At 31.4% G+C, this 20,652-nt stretch overlaps 1 protein-coding gene across 3 annotated transcripts in view; it reads left to right on the forward strand.

The window, feature by feature from the left end:
- LOC133333208 (chitin deacetylase 1) overlaps window positions 1-20,652 on the forward strand; it is an 82,055-nt gene that overhangs the window by 59,830 nt on the left and 1,573 nt on the right. The window contains exons 2-4 of one of the 3 annotated variants that reach the window (XM_061541535.1): window positions 16,811-16,875; window positions 18,228-18,348; window positions 19,171-19,304. In XM_061541535.1, coding sequence (XP_061397519.1) covers window positions 16,824-16,875; window positions 18,228-18,348; window positions 19,171-19,304 — 307 coding nt within the window. In that variant the 5' untranslated portion in view covers window positions 16,811-16,823. Of the gene's footprint in view, window positions 1-16,753; window positions 16,876-18,227; window positions 18,349-19,170; window positions 19,305-20,213; window positions 20,327-20,652 lie in introns of those variants that run through there. The other 2 variants (XM_061541534.1, XM_061541536.1) reach the window with 2 other exon arrangements.

Genomic DNA, 20,652 nt, shown 5'->3' on the forward strand with positions numbered 1-20,652 from the left:
GCCTTAATAGTGTAAATTAAGATTGATACAATAGAGCTCGAAGGCTTGGATGGCTGGCGGCATCAAAAGATCACCTGTTTGCGCAAATCTGCGCCTCCGATCAACAACAAATGGCAATGGCTGACTTGAAATGCTAGCCAGCTTGCGGGTTGGGTTGAAGTGTTAAACAAGGTTATCATCTATTTTTTTTTCTATCATAAAGAAATAACAACATGTCGTGTATCTCTTGTTTTTCGTTTACTTGATGTCATTGATGTGTTGTTCGAAATGTATATTAAATTCATAATTCAAAATAGAAAAAAAAGCAAAAAACGATTTCCTGATACCACCACCCTCCATATAGACATATGTACATATTTGCGTAAATGTAAATCGTTGATTATGAAAATATTATCGGGATAAAATATTCAATGGCACGGATAATATATTCTATAGGAAATATTATTCGCATAATAATTCTGCGGATAAAAAAGGATATTATATTTATTATTATCTATTATCTGATATCTATTGAAAATTCAAGAATTAAAAAATGCTTTTTCTATCCCCAAAATTTTTCAAATAAAAACAAAAATCAAGAAATAAAAAATACTTCTATCCGAAAATTTTTCAAATAAAAAGAAAATTTAGAAAATATTTTCTATTCGGTATAAAAACAACTATGGGAAAACATTATCCAGATAATTTACAAACCGGAGAACGTTATCTGGATAATATTTTATAAAGGATAACATTATCGGAATACAATTTTCTATTGTATAGAAAAAAATATACGGATAATATTTTTTATTGGAAAACATTATCCGGATAATATATTCTATAGGAAAACATTATCCGGATAATATATTCTATAGGAAAACATTATCCGGATAATATTTTCTATAAGAAAACATTATATGGATAACATATTCCATAGAAAAAATTATACGGATAATATTTGCTATAGGAAAACATTATACGGATAATAATTTCTATAAGAAAACATTATCCGCATAATATGTTCTATAGGAAAACATTATCCGGATAATAGTTTTTATAGGAAAAATTATCTGGATATCTTCTATAGGAAAAAAATATTATCCAGATAATACTTTTTACATAGAAACATTATCCGGATAATATTTTCTGTAGGAAAACTTTATCTGGATAACATTTTCTATAGGAAAACATTAACCGGATAATATTTTCGATGGGAAAAATTAATCCGTATAATATATTCTATAGGAAAACATTATCCGGATAATATTTTCTATAGGAAGACATTACCCGGATAATATTTTCTATAGGAAAACATTATGGGGATAATATTTTCTATAGGAAAAATGTATCCGTATAATATCTTCTATAGGAAAACATTATCCGAATAATATTTTCTATAGGAAAACATTATCCGGATAATATTTTCTATAGTAAAACATTATCCGCATAATATTTTCTATAGGAAAACATTATCCGGATAATATTTTCTATAGTAAAACATTATCCGCATAATATTTTCTATAGGAAACATTATCCGGATAAAAGTTTTTATAAGAAAAATTATCTGGATATCTTCTATATTATCCGGATAATACTTTTTACATAGAAACATTATCCGGATAATGTTTCTATGTAAAAAGTATTATCCGGATAATATTTTCTATAGGAAACATTAACCGGATAATATTTTCTATGGGAAAAATTTATCCGTATAATATATTCTATAGGAAGATAGGACATTATCCGGATAATATCTTCTATAGGAAAATTGTATCTGGTTAATATTTTCTATAGGAAAACTTTATACTATTTGCTATAGGGAAAGATTATCCGGATAATATTGTCTATAGGGAAACATTATCTGGATAATATTGTCTATAGGGAAACATTATCCGGATAAAATTTTCTATAGGAAAGCATTATCCGGATAATATTTTCTATAGGAGAACCTTATTCGGATAATATTTTCTATAGGAAGACATTATCCGGATAATGTTTTGTATAGGAAAACATTATAGGGATAATATTTTCTATAGGAAAAATGTATCCGTATAATATCTTCTATAGGAAAACATTATTCGGATAATATTTTCTATAGGAAAACATTATCCGAATAATATTTTCTGTAGGAAAACATTATCCGGATAATATTTTCTATAGTAAAACATAATCTGGAAAATGTGTTTTTATCTGGATAATATTTTCTATAGGAAACTTTATCCGGACGATCTTATATATATGATAACATTATCCGAATGATCTTATCTATAGGATAACATTATCTGGGTGATTTTTTCTATAGAAACACATTATCCTGATAATATGCTGGATATCAACACAATTTCGGATAATATTATCTATATGAAAACATTCCGGATATTATTTTTATATAGAAAATATTATCAATATTAAAAACGGTTTCATACACTTTTCGGATAATATTGTATGTATGAAAACATCATATCCTTATAATACTTTCTATATGATGCATTAAATATTTTTTATAAAAACATCGGTCGGTTGATATTTTCTATTGCAAATCAATTATCGAAATAATGTTACATTTCAGACGATTCGGTCTAATAAAAATGAGTATCCACAAGTTCACAGTTCTAATATGGAATGTCTTGAATGATTATTGCCAATATAAAACTGTCGACTTAAATTACGTCTTTAATATTTTTTTTTTTTTTTATTTTGTCGAAAAGTCATTAGACATGAATCCGAATAGACAACTCGGAGAGAAGACTAATAGAACATATTTAAACATCAGCGCCACTGCCAGCCAGTCAGACAGCAAAAAAAAAAAAACAGCTAGATGACGATAATCATAAGAACCAGAACACCACAAATTATGGTTTTTTTGTTCAAACGAATTCTGAATGTTAATTAAAATTAAAATTATTGCAAAATCATAAAATATTTCGAATGACATGCGTTGCCAAATAATCATATTGTGTGGTGGATGGTTGGCTAGTTTGTTGGTATGCTTGTTTGTACAGTTGAGCTGCTTTGGACTTGTATCAATGCCCAAAATACATAGCATACAAGATTTCCGATTATTTATTTCATCATACTCTGTCTTATGCTTAAAAATACCAGTCGCCAAAGGGAAGATCATGATTTTTATGAGAAGCATTTTGTTTCTTTGTCATCTGGTTTCATAAACGTTTCAAAGAAACAAATTCAAAAGACTAAGGAATATATATATATATATATTAAGATATTTAATTATTGTTATTAAAATGAAGCAAAAATATATCTACTGCAGCAGCAATAAGAATACATTCCTTAACGTAATTTATGGCAGATTTAATTAAGAACACCGAGAATAAATACGAAAATTAAATGCTTTACTGTTGCTATTCGAGGTGTTCTTTAAACCCCCCATAAAAGAGTAATTACATCACTCATTGCTGCTGTTGCTTGACACCTGTTCTAAAAAAATCAAGGAATTGGTTCAGAACGATCACAACGGGTATTTTTATAGACCAGTTTTTCATAAAATACTTAAATTTTGGCATTTAGTGTATATTTAGATAACGGTACGTTGGATTTTAACATTTCGAACAATTGTTGTCGGCTGGGCTGTGGAATAACTGTTTCGAGTTTGGAAAGTAGATTTTTGTAGGAGTTTTAGCATATTATTTATTATTATTTTTGCAATAGAAAAAAATCCTAAGATTTTAATAGGAATCTAGATTATTTTATTTATAAAAAATATTTTTAAATATTGCTATTAACATCCAACCCCACTCACTTATACATATGAAATTCTCACATTATTTTCCATATCTCATAAATTTTAGTTCACCGCAACAGTAAATAAAGTTATTGACAAAGTCTCATAACGAATTCTTACATCCTTTCATGGTTCTCACATTAACATCATTTCTCAGTCGGCATCGACATCATCGTCATCATCAGCAACACTGCAGTCGAAGCTCATGAGCTCATTATAATTCCAAGAATTCTTTGTTTTCAATGCAATTTCAGTATTCAATTACTCTACATACATACATCTTCATATGCATGTATGAGTGCATGTAGTTCATAGCAGACATTGATTCATTGTACGTATTTATTTAGTTCGAATGTTATAGAAGTCTTGATTGTGGTTTGTACTGCTGCTGCTGGCTGGTTGACGTTGCTTATTGGATAATTGTTCTAGGTGAGGGCATAATTTTTTTCAGTTTGCCACTGTCTCTTGACATTTAAATTGAATGCTGTTATTGTAACTTATTATCGATTGCAATTGGCGCAAAAAAATATATATGCATGTATGTGAAATGTAAATAAAGATAAATATGGCCATAGATTATTATTTAAAAAACACACCATATGCAATGGCATTCGCATAATTTCTTTTAAAAATAAATTATTCGGATAATTGTTTTTCTGGGTAAAGTTTCCCATCGAAAATACCAATATAATGTTTACTTATATAAAATATTATTCAAATAAAATTTTCACATACTAAATAATATTTGGATAATGGTTTCGTACACTAAATAGTATCCAGATAATCTTTTCCTATAGAAAATATTATCCGGATAATGTTTTCACTCAGAAAATCGATGCAAGTTAAAATGAACTTAAGTTTGGTCCTGCCGAACTTTTTATACCCTCCACCATGTAAAATTAACGGGGGCTCCTTGAAGAAAACTCCGAAAAAGAGATGAGGGAAAGATGATTACCTAATGGGAAGCAAGTGTTTTATGGGGCTATACCAAAATGGGATCAATATTGATCATTTGAAAGTCAATAAGAATACAAATTATCACCAATTCGGTTGAAAAACGTGTTCGAAATTCCTAAAATACCGAATTAATAATTTCTAATACAGACATGTGGGGCTACAGATATATGGGGGATATACTCAAATTTGGTTCAATATTAATAACTTTTAGTACAAGGATGTGAACCCAAAATAAACTACAGTCAATTTGATTGAAAAAAGTGTCAACAATTCCAAAGTAACGAATATTGGGGTGTACCGTTGTGCGGGGGCTACCCTGAAACTTAGATCAATATTAATAATTTTTGGTATGGACATGTGCTATAGATTTAGAACTCAAAATATTAAATTACAACCAGTTCGGTTGAAAAATGTGTCCAAAATCCTCAAAATACCGAATATTGGGGCGTACCTTTGTATGGGTCGATACATTCCATTTGCAATACCAATAATCATAGGAGTACTAGCAATGTCTGTACTAAATTTCAGAGCTCTATCTTAAATATTGCGATTTCTACTGTGATTTCAATAGACGGACATGCATAAATCCACATAGAATTTTATTCTCATCAAGAATATACGTTGTGGGTTCCAGGGTTACCGTTGTGCGACTAAAATCGCAACTTGCAACCTTTTTGATGCCCTGTGTCTCCGTTTACAACTTTTTATGCTTTGCGCGACTTTTCATCCCTATTCAAACTAATTTGAATTCATATACGTCGATTTTGAGTTCCAAGTGTATCTGAAATATCCGCGAAACAAACAAATTTACTTTTCTGTGCCACTTTTTTTATGGGTATGACTTTTTGTGCAACCTTTTTTAAAATGCCCAGCGGTAACTCTGGTGGGTTCTTCGGTGAATATATCGAAGTGTTGCAAACGGATGGTTTGCATAATTTGTTATACCCTCACAAATTATTCGGATAATTTTTTTCTTTTTATATAAAATATGGAAATTGTTTTCTACAGAATATTATCGTTATTACAAAAATGTTTTAATATTCTAAATATTATCCGGATATTGATTTCACCCAGAAATTAATATATAATTAATAATATAAGGTTTTCCGAGCAAGATCGGATAAACTATGAAAACATATGCATTTCGATTTCTGACCTCTGGGGACCCTATCTAAAATCTTATGGACGACATTTGGTAACAACATTTCGAAGTCGAAATATCTCGTCTTGTGGTATTTAGATTACGGTTCAAGAAAAATAAGAACGAAAAACCATAAGGAAATTTTGAGACTTGATACATTTCATCTCAAAAATAACCTGCAATAGAAATAATCAATAAATTGAATTTGTTCATCTGGTTTCTTAATATACTTGCCAGGAACTTTTATCCCCATAAGAAATTTACCAACACCAGTGTAAGAAACCCAACACTAGTGTAAAGAAATTTCCCAACAGTAGTGTATTTGACCTATAATTGCTTAATACAAGCAATATGTACATCGAAGTAGATGTACAAAATAAAAATTATTAACAGAAGCTACTTCTTGAACAATCCTCGTATAATTTCTATACACATATGTCTATATAAATGTAGATATGTTTCAATTAAAATCATAATGACTGATCACAGTAATGAGATTTGTTGTGTTTTTAAAAAAAATCTATATATGTATTCAACATCAAGTCACAACCATTCAGGGCATGTTTCCATTAATTAATTGCGACGCTTTGATAAACTGTCTTTGATCGATTCATTCTGGTGAATTTACGTAATTACTTTACCCTGACTCGGAAGTCGAAATACCTACACACATGAATAACAAGAAAAAGAAACATGAAGAAGATAAAGAAAAAAATCTTTGACAAGATCAAAATAGAAAAAAAAACATTGAAATAATTTTTAAATAAGTACTTTGTATGGGGGAGGGTATCATCGTGTTAATTACTATTCAAATTTCTGATGAATAATAATAGACTTCTTAAAGTGATCTGTGTGCGATTTTTTGTTCGAGCAGAATAACAAATGAGTAATTGGGGACTGGGAAAGGTCAAAAGTAAAATACTATGAGGAGGAGGAAGATGAATTAACTTTGCTTTGCTTTAATGTATATAATTTAAATTTGTTTTCGAATTTGTCCACCAAAATTTCAATTTCGTAATTTGCAATGAAAATTCAATCATGCTTCTTCCATAGTTAAAATACAAGTTTTCTGCGTGACATTAAGTACAGCGTTGTGCCAAAAACCCACATTTGTGCTCTGAGACCGCGCCATGCCATCAGAGATGCCTTCGAGGCGATAAACTTTGACTAGGAATTTTCAAAAGAAGAAACAAAACAACACCTTTGTTGGGAGATGATGCAGTTGTTGTGTAGCTGTGTGGCATGCGCAGATGTCGTGTTAAATAAACTGGAAATTTGTTCAAATTTGGTTTTAATAAAACAAAAAGAAAATCAGATTTACATATAATAAAATCCATTTAAGAAAAAAATATGTAAATTTCATTAACACTTTTATAAAAAAAATATGTATATTAACAAAATGCAATATTTCACGACTAGGCCACATGGTACATATATACATATGTATGTATTTATGTATACATGCATATATATGTCTCTGTGATATTTGTCCCAATTTTATTGAAATTTAATTTTGAATTTATCTTGTTTATTAGGCTTTGCCCAAGAGGCTAATTTCAATACAGGTATAACAAAAGCTTATCACATTTTCAATGTGGTTTTTGTTGTTGTTGCTATATTTTTTTAAGAGTTGCGAGTGTCTTAAAATAGCTTTCAGGTTTTCTGTATTTCGTGTCGTTTTTCTTTTTTTGTTGGTTATTTCTGGGCAAAATGCGTTTCTTACATATGTAATTTTTGTTGGTGGTAAGGTTGTTGTTTATGACAACACCGCCACCACCAAAGGCAGCAAAAAAAACCAAACAGAAAATGTTAAAAATAATTTTCTCTTGAAATATGAAAAACGAAAAGAAGAAAAAAAAACAACGACCATTCAGGAGAACCAGTTTCTTTTGGGGATTCAATATTATTGAACTAAATACCAACAGCCATGGTGGCTAAGGATGGATTGAGGTTGTCAACAACTCCACCACCACCACCACCACCAACAACAACACAACATTTCCAGAGATTACGAGTAAGCTATGGACCAATGAGGTAATAATGTTGGTGATTGAGGGAGGGAGGGAGGTAGGCTGCAGATGTTGTTGGAGGTGGTGGTGGTGGGTATAACTTACACCGTTATATCACTTTTGGCTTTAGCTATTTATATATATGTGTGTGTGTGGTTGTGGTTGCTGCCAATGTTGCTGTTTGGTATTTTGTTGTTACTTGCTGCTCTCTGTTTCTTCCTTCGACAGCAACACAACGTAATTATGCAACTTTAAAATTTTATTATTATTTTACGAAATTCAGAAAATTACAAATCAATAACGAACAACAACCCTCAAAAAAACTGATTGCTTTATGCAAAACAATTTTCATTAACTGTAACCTCAAACTTCGGTTAGCCCCAATAAGAGCAGCAACAACAACAACACCATCTCCAAGGTGTAAAAGAAATGGCACAAGATTTTGCCAGGCGGATGTATTAGCAGCAGCAGGCATATCGAACATCTTCAGATGGCAATGGGGTATGGCATGGCATGTAAAAGCAACAGCAGCAGCAACACCATCATCATCACCATCATCTGGAGTAAAGTGATGGTGATGATGGTGATGGCGATAACTTTGCAAACTGATTGACTGGCAATGGCCACAAAAGAAAGGCAGCCCCAAAAACAAAAAAACACTCTTTATTGCGTTCATTGCAAAATGCAAGGCGTTTGCCTCACATCTTCGTTACTTTTGTTTGTTTTATTGTTTTTCAGCGTTGCTTCCCCATTTAATCTGAAGCAAACAAAAAAAAAGTGTTACATAATATTTTAACATATGTTATTTGTTTGCTGGCTGACGGGATGTATTGCTGATTGCATGCATGGATATATAAATGGATGGTTGAATGGTTGATTGGCTATTTGAAGGGTTTTGTAAGCCACACCTAGCCATAACTCTTCACATCTCCGGTTGATGATAATGATAGCCAAAAAATATATGAGAAGAAAACATCACAATGACAAGAGATGACACCAAGTGGGAGTAAAATATTCCGATGATTAACATTGTTACACTTGTAATCGCATACAACACATATGCGTACATAACTACCCACAATAATTATAATTCGAAATGAATTTTTAATTACCATTATTTTTATCTCAAAAAGAGGGTGGAATGATCACGCGCCTAATTTCATTAAATATACATATTTTTTCAATTATTCAATATCAAATTTGTCACACACGCTGTTTTCCTGTACATTTTACAAATATAGAAACGATTAACATATGAAAATAAAAAAGTTATTTAATTTTTAAAATGAAACAAATAAGAAAATCAAGATTATTTAAAATAATTTTTTAAAAGATGGATTTTATAGGACACGTTTGATTTCTTGCAGGTTCGATTGTAAAAAATCGATTTTTTGAGATGTATTCTTAAGGCGGTGTCAGGTTCAATATATTGTGAGTGTTGTACAAGGACCGTTGGACAGGAAGGCATTGTCATGCGATGGAAGAAAAGGACATCACCAAATATGTTACCATTAATATTGGGTGACAGAGAGGAGTCAGAACTCCTAGTCTAATATAAATTAGTCTATAATATTTTACCATTAATATTGGGTGACAGAGAGGAGTCAGAACTCCTAAAGCTCAGAATTTGTATACAATTAACCCCATGATGGAAGGTCTTAAATGGCTCATTTCGTTTAAAACGCCTTAAAATATTCTCTGAAAACTCCATATTCTTTATCAAATATAGGTTCAAGATTCTATATCGATATAGTAATTCGGTTGAATCCAAAAAGAGATCGCAAATATTTTAAATATAGCTTTTTACATTTTTCACACATTTCGATCTAGCCCTCATATAGCAGTAACAACCCATTGCGGTATTTTGTAGGTCTTAGCCGAATTTTTCTATTTTTAGTAGGTTGAAAGTCTTAAACGCATTTTCATGTTGAATAACATCTTTGCAGACAATTTTCTATAAAGGCCCATTTTCAGTATTTTGAAGGTCTTAGTCAACTTTTCCCCAACGAAGTGGCAGTTATTCGTCATTCAATGTTCATAAAGTGAACAAGAACATTATTAATATAGGCCCATATTTTAACGTAGCCTCCGTATAAAAGTATCCCCCCAACTGCGGTATGTTGTTGCATTTTTCCAACGAAGTGCCTTTAATTTGGCTTTCCAGGTTCTTAGATGGTTACAAACATCTTTGTAGAAATTTGTCAGATGTATGCCCAATTCCCATTTTTCGCCACATTTTTCCACCGAAGAGTCTTTAATTTGGCCTTCATGTTTAATATATGTATTACGACATAGACTACATATAAAAGTCCCATCCAATTTTCGATATTTTAAAGATCCTAGCCACATTTTATGAACCATTTGTCTGTTATTTGGCATCCCAAATGTGGAAAACATTTTTGCAAAAAATTTCCGATATATGTCCAACTTCTTCATAAAAAGGACCAGCTTATTTTCGGCCATCGAATCGTCTGGTATTCGTAATTTCGGGTTCTTGGAGGGTAAAATGCATAATTTTTTTTACAGACCCATATTTGGATGTAGCTACTATGTACATGTCCAGTCCAGCTTGTATTTTGATCTTAACTATTTTATATTTTATTTAAAAACTGTCATGCACATCACACATACAAATGAATTATATCACGCCACACACTGAATCATTAGAAGTAAAGATCTTACGGATTCTTACTTTGCCACAATTCTTCAAGAAACAATTCAATTGTTACGTCAACATTACGTGACAAACCCTGTACAACTAACGAACTCTACGAAAATAAAGACATGATTTAGAATTACGTTTTCATAATTGAATTGATCGTGATCTAGAAAATTTTCCTTTGTTTCCTATGAAAAAAATAAAAATTCCTCAACAGCCATTTAAGGCCACAACAAACAAACAATATCTAATAACTTTGTTGTAATGGAATCGAAGTACAAACCCCAATTGCATTCCAATTGTAATTGTGATGGTCAAACAACAGGCCAGCTAGCATTTAATACCATGAAAGAAGTAAAAGGTGATACCAAAGGTGGGGGAGGTCGGTGGGTTGTTTTTGTTATTTGGAAACAACAAGCAAAAGATTTATTATTTCACATTTATAGGCAAACAACATGGAAGACCTGTTACTAATGCGGTAGTTGTTCAACAACTTATGCCTCAGGCTCTTCATCTTCAAACATTTTTGCCAATTTCTGGCGGGGCCCTGCCTGCTCTAAGGCTATTTGACTTGGGTTTTCCTAATGATATTCAACAATTTGCAGTTAAAGTCCATTTTTGCCATTTTGCTGATATTTTTCCACATCTCATATGGCACAAAAGCCAGAGTGCAACAACAACAATAATAGCAGCAGCTGCTGCTGCCCGGCCAAGACTAATACATGGGCTGGGGGCTACTGTCCGGTGTATCGGCTGAATCGTGCCATGCCATGCCGTGCACTCTGCATTTTAGTCCAGACTTGTTTCTCGGCGAGTTGTAGCGGCAAGCCGCTCACCTTGAGCAGTGATAAAAGTTATTCAGACAAACAAACGCCGTACCTACAAAAGCAACAAAAAAAAAAAGAAAAAATAAAACACTCACTCACCCGTTCGTTCGCTCGCTCGTTCACCCAACGACATACATACAGATGAATGCGATTGCGCGCAACAACCGACATTTTTGATACGCTTCGCAAAAATACACACACACGTTCAGATATAAATGAATTTAACAACAACTATAAAATACCAAAAAATGATAATATTTGTTGTTAAATATAGCGAACAGCAACGGTCCTCCCTCCACCCCCCACCCCAAAGGCCCATAGAAAAGAAAAGAGACACCGAAATAAATGTCTTAAAGAGTTCGCAAAAAAAACACTTAAAGATGCTGTAATAAATTTCGTTATTGGCTGACTGGCTGGGTAATTCCCTTACTCCACTTCAAATAATCAGCACAAAACCAGCAAACCAGTCTGGTGATTATCATCTTCAGCAGTCCAAAAAAATAAAGAAGAAGAAGCAAAAAATACGCACACAAAAACATAACTAAATAGCCAGAGATGTAATCAAATTTTGACTGTGGTATTCATTATATCTCTTCTTGTCGTTGTCGTTGTTGTTATTGTTGGTGGTTATTAGCCAATAGCTATAAATTAAATCCTGTATCAAAACATTATTTTTTTTTACAAATTCCTGATCATTAACAAGAAAATTCTAAAGAATTCTGTTGGATTTGTTTATAATAAAAATATTTTGTTTTGCGTCGTTCAAAACAATTTTTTTAATTAACAAACAATTAAATTAAATAATTTAATTCTTTCACATACTACTACTATTCACTTGGGGTTTTGGGTTTGATACAACACAAGTTCTCGTTCAGGAAGTTTTCTGGCATATCTTTGTTGGTAATTACTTTCTAAGGAAGTCTTTGACTGTTTGTCTTTAAATTGCAAAATTCCAACAACAAGTATTTTCTGACAAACAACATCAACAACACCAACATTCTAACATTCTACCCTGAATGTAATTCTTACATGCCGTCTAGGCGAGGTTAACCAGCCAGTCAGTTAAATTGTTATTTAACGTTCCTCTGCACGATTGCGATTGCGTAAACAAGGAATAATTACATCAAGGCTATTTATATCTTAGGTGACTAATATTATATCTTGAAAATGAATAAAAAAACTAGTTAGCGAACACTATGGCAGTCGTGAGATGAAGGGTATCACACCCTCTATATTTTGAGTTCCAATTGGACAACAAATTTTAATCATTAAAATGTGGTATTTTTAGAGTTCTTGGACTCGATTTGAAATTTGAATTGGCTGTAATTTTATATTATGAGTTCAATGTTTCTAGGTGTCCCCAATATAAACAAACCCACCTTTTCATTTTTTTATGTTTTCAAAAAAGCCTTCAGAAGTGAATGTCATTTACTATTTTTTGTGGCCCATGGGTGGCAAAATATGTTTGGAAAAATAGTCTAAGCGAATAAGAACCAAAACTTTGGAACGGTCGTAATTACCGACTTTTTAAGTAAATCAAAATGTACGTTTTATACACATACTATTATTTAATAAAAACAAAAATATTTTTCTAATTTTATTTGAAGTGGTTAAGGATCGGGTTACATCGTATGTATTCTTTAGTAGCCAGATATCCATGCATTGAAGAGGCGAAATTTGATATTATTATTAGGAAAAGTGATTACCTGGCGACAAATATTTCTATAGGGTGTTATGAAGGCTGATACCAGCTTCCATTCACTGCAGAGCTCGGGCAGACCTTTTCCTTGTCGAAAAAGACCTTTGCTTAATCACAAAAATCAACAACAAGAAATATGTTTTATTTTATTTCCTATGGAAAATCGTCGAAAATTTAAAGAAAGAGGGACACTATCACTTTTGTCTATGGGTGGTTTAATTTTAAAGAGAAATAAAGTTGGGTGTGATGTATTCTCTTTAAAATTAAACCACCCATAGACAAAAGTGATAGTGTCTCTAATGGACCAGAACCGCTTTGAATGATGATAAAAACTTTCAAAAAAGTAAGATGGTAAAGATCTGAAAATGTACTTCCGAAATGTCATATATTTTCCAATGGATAAATCGGCTAGGGCCTTCAAATCAATCAATAATGGGGCTGGACTTCTAACAAGTATTTCGAGAACCTAAAATGTAAAAATGGAACAAATTCGATTGGGTCTAGAACCTTTAAGTAGAACATGAATTTATACGGGAACTATACGAAAATTTATACCGAATATTTCGACTGAAAACTGGGGCTCAGAATTTTAAAATGCGTGGTATTTGTGCTATACCAAAACAGCCACGTATATAGAAAATTTTCTGGGAGAATATACTTTCTGAGAAGTGCTAAATTTCAGACACTTCTATTAGAAAATTCGTCTAAAAACTTCAATGTTTCGAAAAAGGAACGATACAGTTAAATGTATGCATTTGAAAACGTTGAACTATATATCCCGTTTTCAATACCAAACATAATAGAATATTATTGTAATATTTCAAAGAAATTATAAATCGTTATCATAAATATTTTGCAATCTATTAGAAGTAAACAAGCAGACGAACACACACAAACACGACTAAATCGATATATAATTTTCTCGATCATAAATGACTTATTGGGTATAACAATTTTTGTGTTAATGGAACAAATTGTGAAGTACCTCAAAAATTAGGAATCCAAATACTGGTAACTGAAAAATTTGGATTTTATTTTGTTGGTTTATTGCAGCATTCGAATAATACACTTAAAGATTAATATACACTTTAAGATTAATACCACGTATACGTAATATTAATACAATTGATATTTTATTAATCATACGTTTAAATAAACCTCAGACTACTAAAATAATGTCGATCCCTAACAGTTCATATAAAAATGGGAATGTGTTAGAACCTCTTAAGTAGTGTCATTTCCTACTTTCCAAGGAATGTATTATTAAAAAATTGTATAACTCATAAAACAAATAAAACAAATAGCAAACTATAATATTATGTTAATGTGCAATTTGAAACTCTTGAAACTTTGAAAAGATCGAAACGACAGTGGTATGGCCAAAATTCATGCCTATAAGTTGTTTTTGAAAAAAAATCATTGTACAATTTCTATATAAATAAAAAGAAATATTAAAAAATGATTTCCAATTTTACATTACAAAAACGTTCAAACGAAAAATATAAAAAAGTTGAATAACCTCTTAATTGAAGCGCATAAAATATCTATGAAATTCAATTGAATTAAAAAAACGGTTTAAACCACAAACACACTAAACAACAAAAGCAACAACAACATCACCACCAATACAAAAGAACTGTTCAAAATAATTGATGTTATTATTATTATGCACAAGGCTTTTTATTGGTGGTGGGTTTGGATAATTGTAGAAAATACTACAACTTTAGCCGTTGCCCAGAGCCCCCACCAAAAAAATAACGCTGACTAGAAAAAGCTAGACACTGATATATGGTCAAGATAAAATAAACATTGCTGCTGTTGTTGCTGCCACGTTATGAGAACTAGGAACGTGGTATGAATTTACATTTAAAAACTACAAGAAAAACAACAAAAATACTCAATAAGAAACACGATAAACGGCAAGTGTTTGTTGGCATCGTATTCATGGTTCTTAAAAAAAGTTGTTGTTTTCCATAATGTACTGGATTAAACCAAAAACTAAAGAAATAACGTTGAATTATTTGTAAGCCAGAAATAATTAGTATTCAACTCGGGTTTAGAGGTGAAAACAACAAGAGAAATAATACTTTTTTTTGTTTCTTAGTCACACAAGAACAAAGCCGGCATTTTTTTTTTTTTTTAATAAAAAAACATAGCATTTCAATGTGGAAAAAAATAAAATAATACCAATGGCATGAATTTATCCAGAAATTACAAGAAACAAATACGAAATTGTAAAATTGAATATCTTCTACTGCAGCGTAGTTTATTTTATTTGACATTTAAATGTTTTTCTATTGATTTTTAATCTTTGTGGCATGTTTTTTTCACCCAACGCCTGCACGAGTTTAAATGTCAATTTCATCATTACTAATAGTAGTAGTGGTTGTGTGATTTTGGAATTTTGGTGTGATGGCCTGCCTGGTGATTTGGTGGCTTGAAACAATCAAACAAAACAACAACAAATACAAACTCCACTCCTTAATTTCATTGAAGAGTCCATCCCATGTCTTGTCTTATTCGTAAAAAAAAAAATAAACAAGAAAAATTAAATTATTTTTTTGTTTCTTTGCTTGGCTAGGAGTGTGAATTATGTGTGAATGCTTTTATGATTCCAAGAGTCACTAAATTTACAAATTGGAAGAAGACCCCAATAAAATTTAGAAACAAAAAACTTGCACAATCTTTTTATTTAATTTTTATCAAAAAAAAAAAAAGCTTAAAACAAGATTTTTTAATTTAAAACCCAAAAAATATAATATTTACATTTAAAACAAAAGACTTAAGCAACAAACTTGCTCGTGGTGAATATTGTCAATGGTGGTCCACACTCATTGGGCAGGTCATTTGTTATTGCCCCTATTTTTTGTGCTAATTATTGGAAATTTTCATTATTACATTATCAATTCACAGACGGTGTGTTATATAAAATGATTTTTCTTTGAATGACAGCAAAAACAAGATGAGCTGTTTAATTTCCAAAAAAGAAAAAAAACTGGATTTTTATTCAAATTCCAACTGCATTAAAACTTTGTAGTGCATACTAATCGCATTTGTTGTTGTTTCAAGCAACAACACAGAAACAAAAAAAGCTTGGTCTTTTGTCATTTACTCCCTCGGCAAAGCAAATCAAAGCAGAGCAGAGTTATGGTGAGCTTAAACTAGTTTATTTCCCCTGTCAAACAGTACAAGAAATTCACCACTCACCAAAGCTACGACAAAGAGAGTGAGAGAGTAAGCCATACTCCATGGTAATGGTATGTGTTATTGGGCACGTGAGCAAAATCTACAAGAAGTCTTAACTCTTTTTCGTTCCCAACGAAGTTCGTCGCGGCCGTCATGTTTTGTGCATTGGTAGTGGTGTTGTATGTGGGTCTCCTCCGTTGTGGTAGCTTCTCGTCTCAGCAGAGTTTCAGGTTTTTTGGGGGTTTTGGTGGATTTAAGGGGCACTGCGCCATTAACTCACCACTCTGCAAATATCGCTTTGAAAATCGTCAAGTCTTTTGTGCATCTTAATAAATAGAACTTGCCGCTGTCAAGCTACACCTAGTGTAATCGTGGCTGTGTATTGAGCAAGTACGCCAGCTAACGTTTATAGTTTATAGCAAATAAACTACAAACATCAAAGTTAGTATTTTTTTCAAATTCAATTTTATTTTTCCATAATCCGTTGATCCAAAAGACGAAGACAAAAATAAATAACACAAATAAAATAAAGAAAAAATAGTGACACAAGTGTTAATGCTTCAAATTTTCTTTCCTTTAAAGGTTTCCCTACCAAGACCGATAAAACAATAGCACATACGCAAGATGGCGCGTGTGTTGCCCGTATTAGGCTTATTTGTGCTGTGCTGTGCTTTGGGTAAGTTTAATAATTTTTACTTTTTTAAATTGAAAAAAAATTAATAATGTGAAAAAAGGAGTGTTAATTAAAATTTAAAAAAAAACGAATTAATTTAAAACAAAGGAAGTGTCAAAACTGCGCCATTTTGAATTTTTAATTTTAACGATACAGTGATGCCACGTATTTCTGTGCAAAAAAAATAAAACTATTATTAATTTTAAAATAAGTTTAAACATAAATCAAACGTTTAAACAATATTATTGAATCACGTGAAAAATGAAAAAAAAAACTATTGCACCTTAAGAGCCACCCGTAAAAGTTTTGAGTAGTTAACTACTTACAATAGCCAATAATTATGGTTGATTAGTAAGAGCCAAGGTTAGCAGCTTGGCCACAACAATTGAACAGTGGCAAACAACCAAAGTTAAATGAATAAAAAAAAACACAACAACTTTAGCACAAGTCAAGCAAAAATCAAACACACAACAACAACAAAGTCAATAAAAAAATTTTTCGTATTAAAAAACATTCACAATTGAAATATAAATGAATGGACCTCTTCATCCAACCAACCAATCAACCATTTGCATGTGTGTGTGTTGGACTTTTAAGGTGCAGTTGTCTTCTTCTTCGGTTTATTTTCTTTAGCCTCCACAACTTGAAGTTTATTTACTGACTTAATGACTTGTCTTGATGTTGTTGTTGCTGCTGGTCATATTTACATAATTTTGCTGTTGTGGTCTTTGTGTGTATGTGTGCGTGTTATAAAAATACACTCGAAATTGTCATAATATCCTCGTTTGTTTATGCAATACAAACACTCACACACACACACTTGATATGAAATTGGAAAAAAATGTCTTGGATTTTTGTTGTTCAACCCAGCAGCAGCAACAACAATAAAAACTGGTTACAAAACCCAGACCGTAGCAATCAATTGATCGAACGTCTGTATTTCTAGCTGACAATTACTAATGCAGTTCTTCTGGTTGTTGCTATTGCCGGTGCTGCTGCTATTCAAGAGAGGCAATACAACCGTTTTTTTCAATTTGTATATCTTTTACATTACTTTTACTCTTTATGGCTAAAAGGAATGTATGTCTAGAGATTGCAGTTTTTTGCTATTTATTATACGGAAACTGGTTAAACGCCTGAGTGCAACAAGACCGACTTAAGTAAGACTGGTAATAATAGCCAGTTTAATATTACACTGCTAATATTTCCCTTTCGATTTCATTGCAAACAAAAAACTGAAACAAACTTAATTATACCGGCATGCAATTTTCTGACACTACCTTTCAATTTGTATTCATAGTGGAGTTGTTTTTTGCAACAATTGTAATTTTTGTGTATTTATTTTTTTCTTATAGCTGCCAGTCAAGAAACCCGTGACAAACTTGAGGGTATCGATGTTGAAGAAGTCTGCCAAGACAGACCCGGAGATGAATATTTCCGTTTGGACACCGAGTCCGATTGCCGTGAAGTGTACAGGTAAGAGATTTGTTTACGAAATACTAGAGAACAATCATTTGGAAAATTACATTTTCTTTTTAATGTTTTGGCAACAACTTTAAATCTTGGAAAACAAAGCAAATAGAAAACAAAATATAGTAAAAAAATTCCTAGCATAAACCTTTGTAGAAAAAATCTCAATTCAAAATGCTATTGTTACAATAAAATAGCCTTATCCTTCGTCGGGACAAAACTACTCTACGAAACCATTGAAATAATGAAGGAAATTAAATAATTAATTAAAACATATAATCAATTAAATTAAATTCCATTAAAAAAAGTGTAAAAAAAACACAAATATTCTAGCTATATTACAATAGCGCCTAAAAGTATGCTCTGAAAATATAATTTACTCTACATGGAATAGATTAAAGATCAACAAGGGATATTTAGTTCACATTGTTATTTTGACGCATAAAATAAAGCAGAGACGTGGACGGAATGTTAAATTAAAAAACATTTCACCTAAAAAAAAACTATTTATAGGGCAAATAATTTTAAAACACAATTCTGGCCACGTCTTAATAATCGACTTTCAATAAATGTGAGATATTAAAACGTCGAAACTTAGTTTTATATTAATTTAAATTCAAATTTGCAACAATTTTTCATTATTAATGAATAAATTTATAATAAACTAACATTTAAATTTTATAATTATTTAAATTTTAAAAAGAAAACAAAGAAAAATGCTAATAATTTCCATATAATTCTCGCATCTGAAATCTCTATTAAACATATATTTATATTTTTTATTAACTTTAAAAAAAACAAAAATTCAATTAAACAACAAAAATAAAGATGTGATAATGCCGGTGAAAATGGCAGCCGTACACGTCTAACTTCCATTAAATGTTCCGGAGGTTTAGCATTTGATATTACAAGGCAAACATGTGATTGGAAAACAAATGTTAAAAACTGCGATCAAAATGAGAGTAAGTCAAAATTGTTGAGCTGTGGAAATAGCCACAAGCAAACAATTCTCCTTTATTTCCTCCCTCCACCAAACTACCAACAACCAACCAACCTAAAAAACAACAAACAATCTACCAGTCCTGTTCTATATATATTTACTCCTTTGTTTTCCCCCTCATATGTATATGTATGTGTTAATCCTGAATACAACTGGTTTTTTGTCAATTATTCGGCTATTTGTTCTATATTCGACGAAATGGTCAAATTCTTAACTCTCTGTATTCTCTAATTTCAATTCTAACTTCTGTGATTGTTCTAATGTTTTATATTCTTCACAAAACCATCATTTCTGGAATGTCGTTGGTTTCCACTGTCGTTCTGGTGATTTGTTTATCAAACTCAAAACCGAAATCAACTTCACTTTTTTCTTCATCTCATATTATTTAACCATCAACAACAATCATCACTGTACTGTATTATTTCTATATATATATCTAGAGTATATATTTCTGTGTTTGTGTCTCACAATAATCGAAAACGGGCCTTGAACGCCCAAACGTCCTCTGATGCATTGAAAAAATCCACAACAAACGTCAGCATTATGTATGTGTATATAATTTGTTTATGTGTTAGCATTGTGTATAATAAAAATCAAAAACAACTGCAACTGAAATCGAAAAAAGTTCGAAAAATGTGTTCGCCTATTTACCTTTAATTCTCTTCTGCATACAAAAAGTTCTTCAGCAAAAGAAATGTACAATAAATATCTACGACTACGCACAAATAGGGACATCTGAAGATTTAAATGTTGAAGCCTGTTCATTTTTTTGAAATCCTATGTATATTTTCGAAAAAATTATAATTCTTGTAAAGAAACCCCACAAAAAAGAAATACCCAAAAAACCTCTCCATTTTTTGTGTGTTTTTAGATGTACAAGATCAGGTTTGAAAGAAATCCAATGTCCCTCAGGTCTGGCCTTCGATATTATGAAACAAACTTGTGACTGGAAGGCTAAAGTAACTAACTGCAATGAGAAAGAAAGTAAGTCGACCAACAACAACAAAGCTTTTTTTTTGAAACAACAAAATACAAAAACAATTTAATAAAACACACACAATCTGGCAAAGGGACAAAATAAAAAAATAAAGAAAACAATAAACAAAAAAATAGTAAAGAACGCAATCAGAGTACAAGAACACTTCCAACCACTACACTACTGTCCCTCTATTTACCACCAATCTAACGAAAGCATGATCTTTGGTTATTGGCTTAAATCATTATTGCTATTACAAACAACTAACCGCACATATTTACGCTCAGACACTCTATTCTAACCAAGACCCTATATCTATATATCCCCCTATCTA

Source organism: Musca vetustissima, unplaced genomic scaffold (assembly GCF_032173495.1).
Source record: "Musca vetustissima isolate MV318-11 ecotype Yass unplaced genomic scaffold, APGP_CSIRO_Mvet_v1 utg12664, whole genome shotgun sequence".
Taxonomy (NCBI): Eukaryota; Metazoa; Arthropoda; class Insecta; order Diptera; family Muscidae; genus Musca; species Musca vetustissima.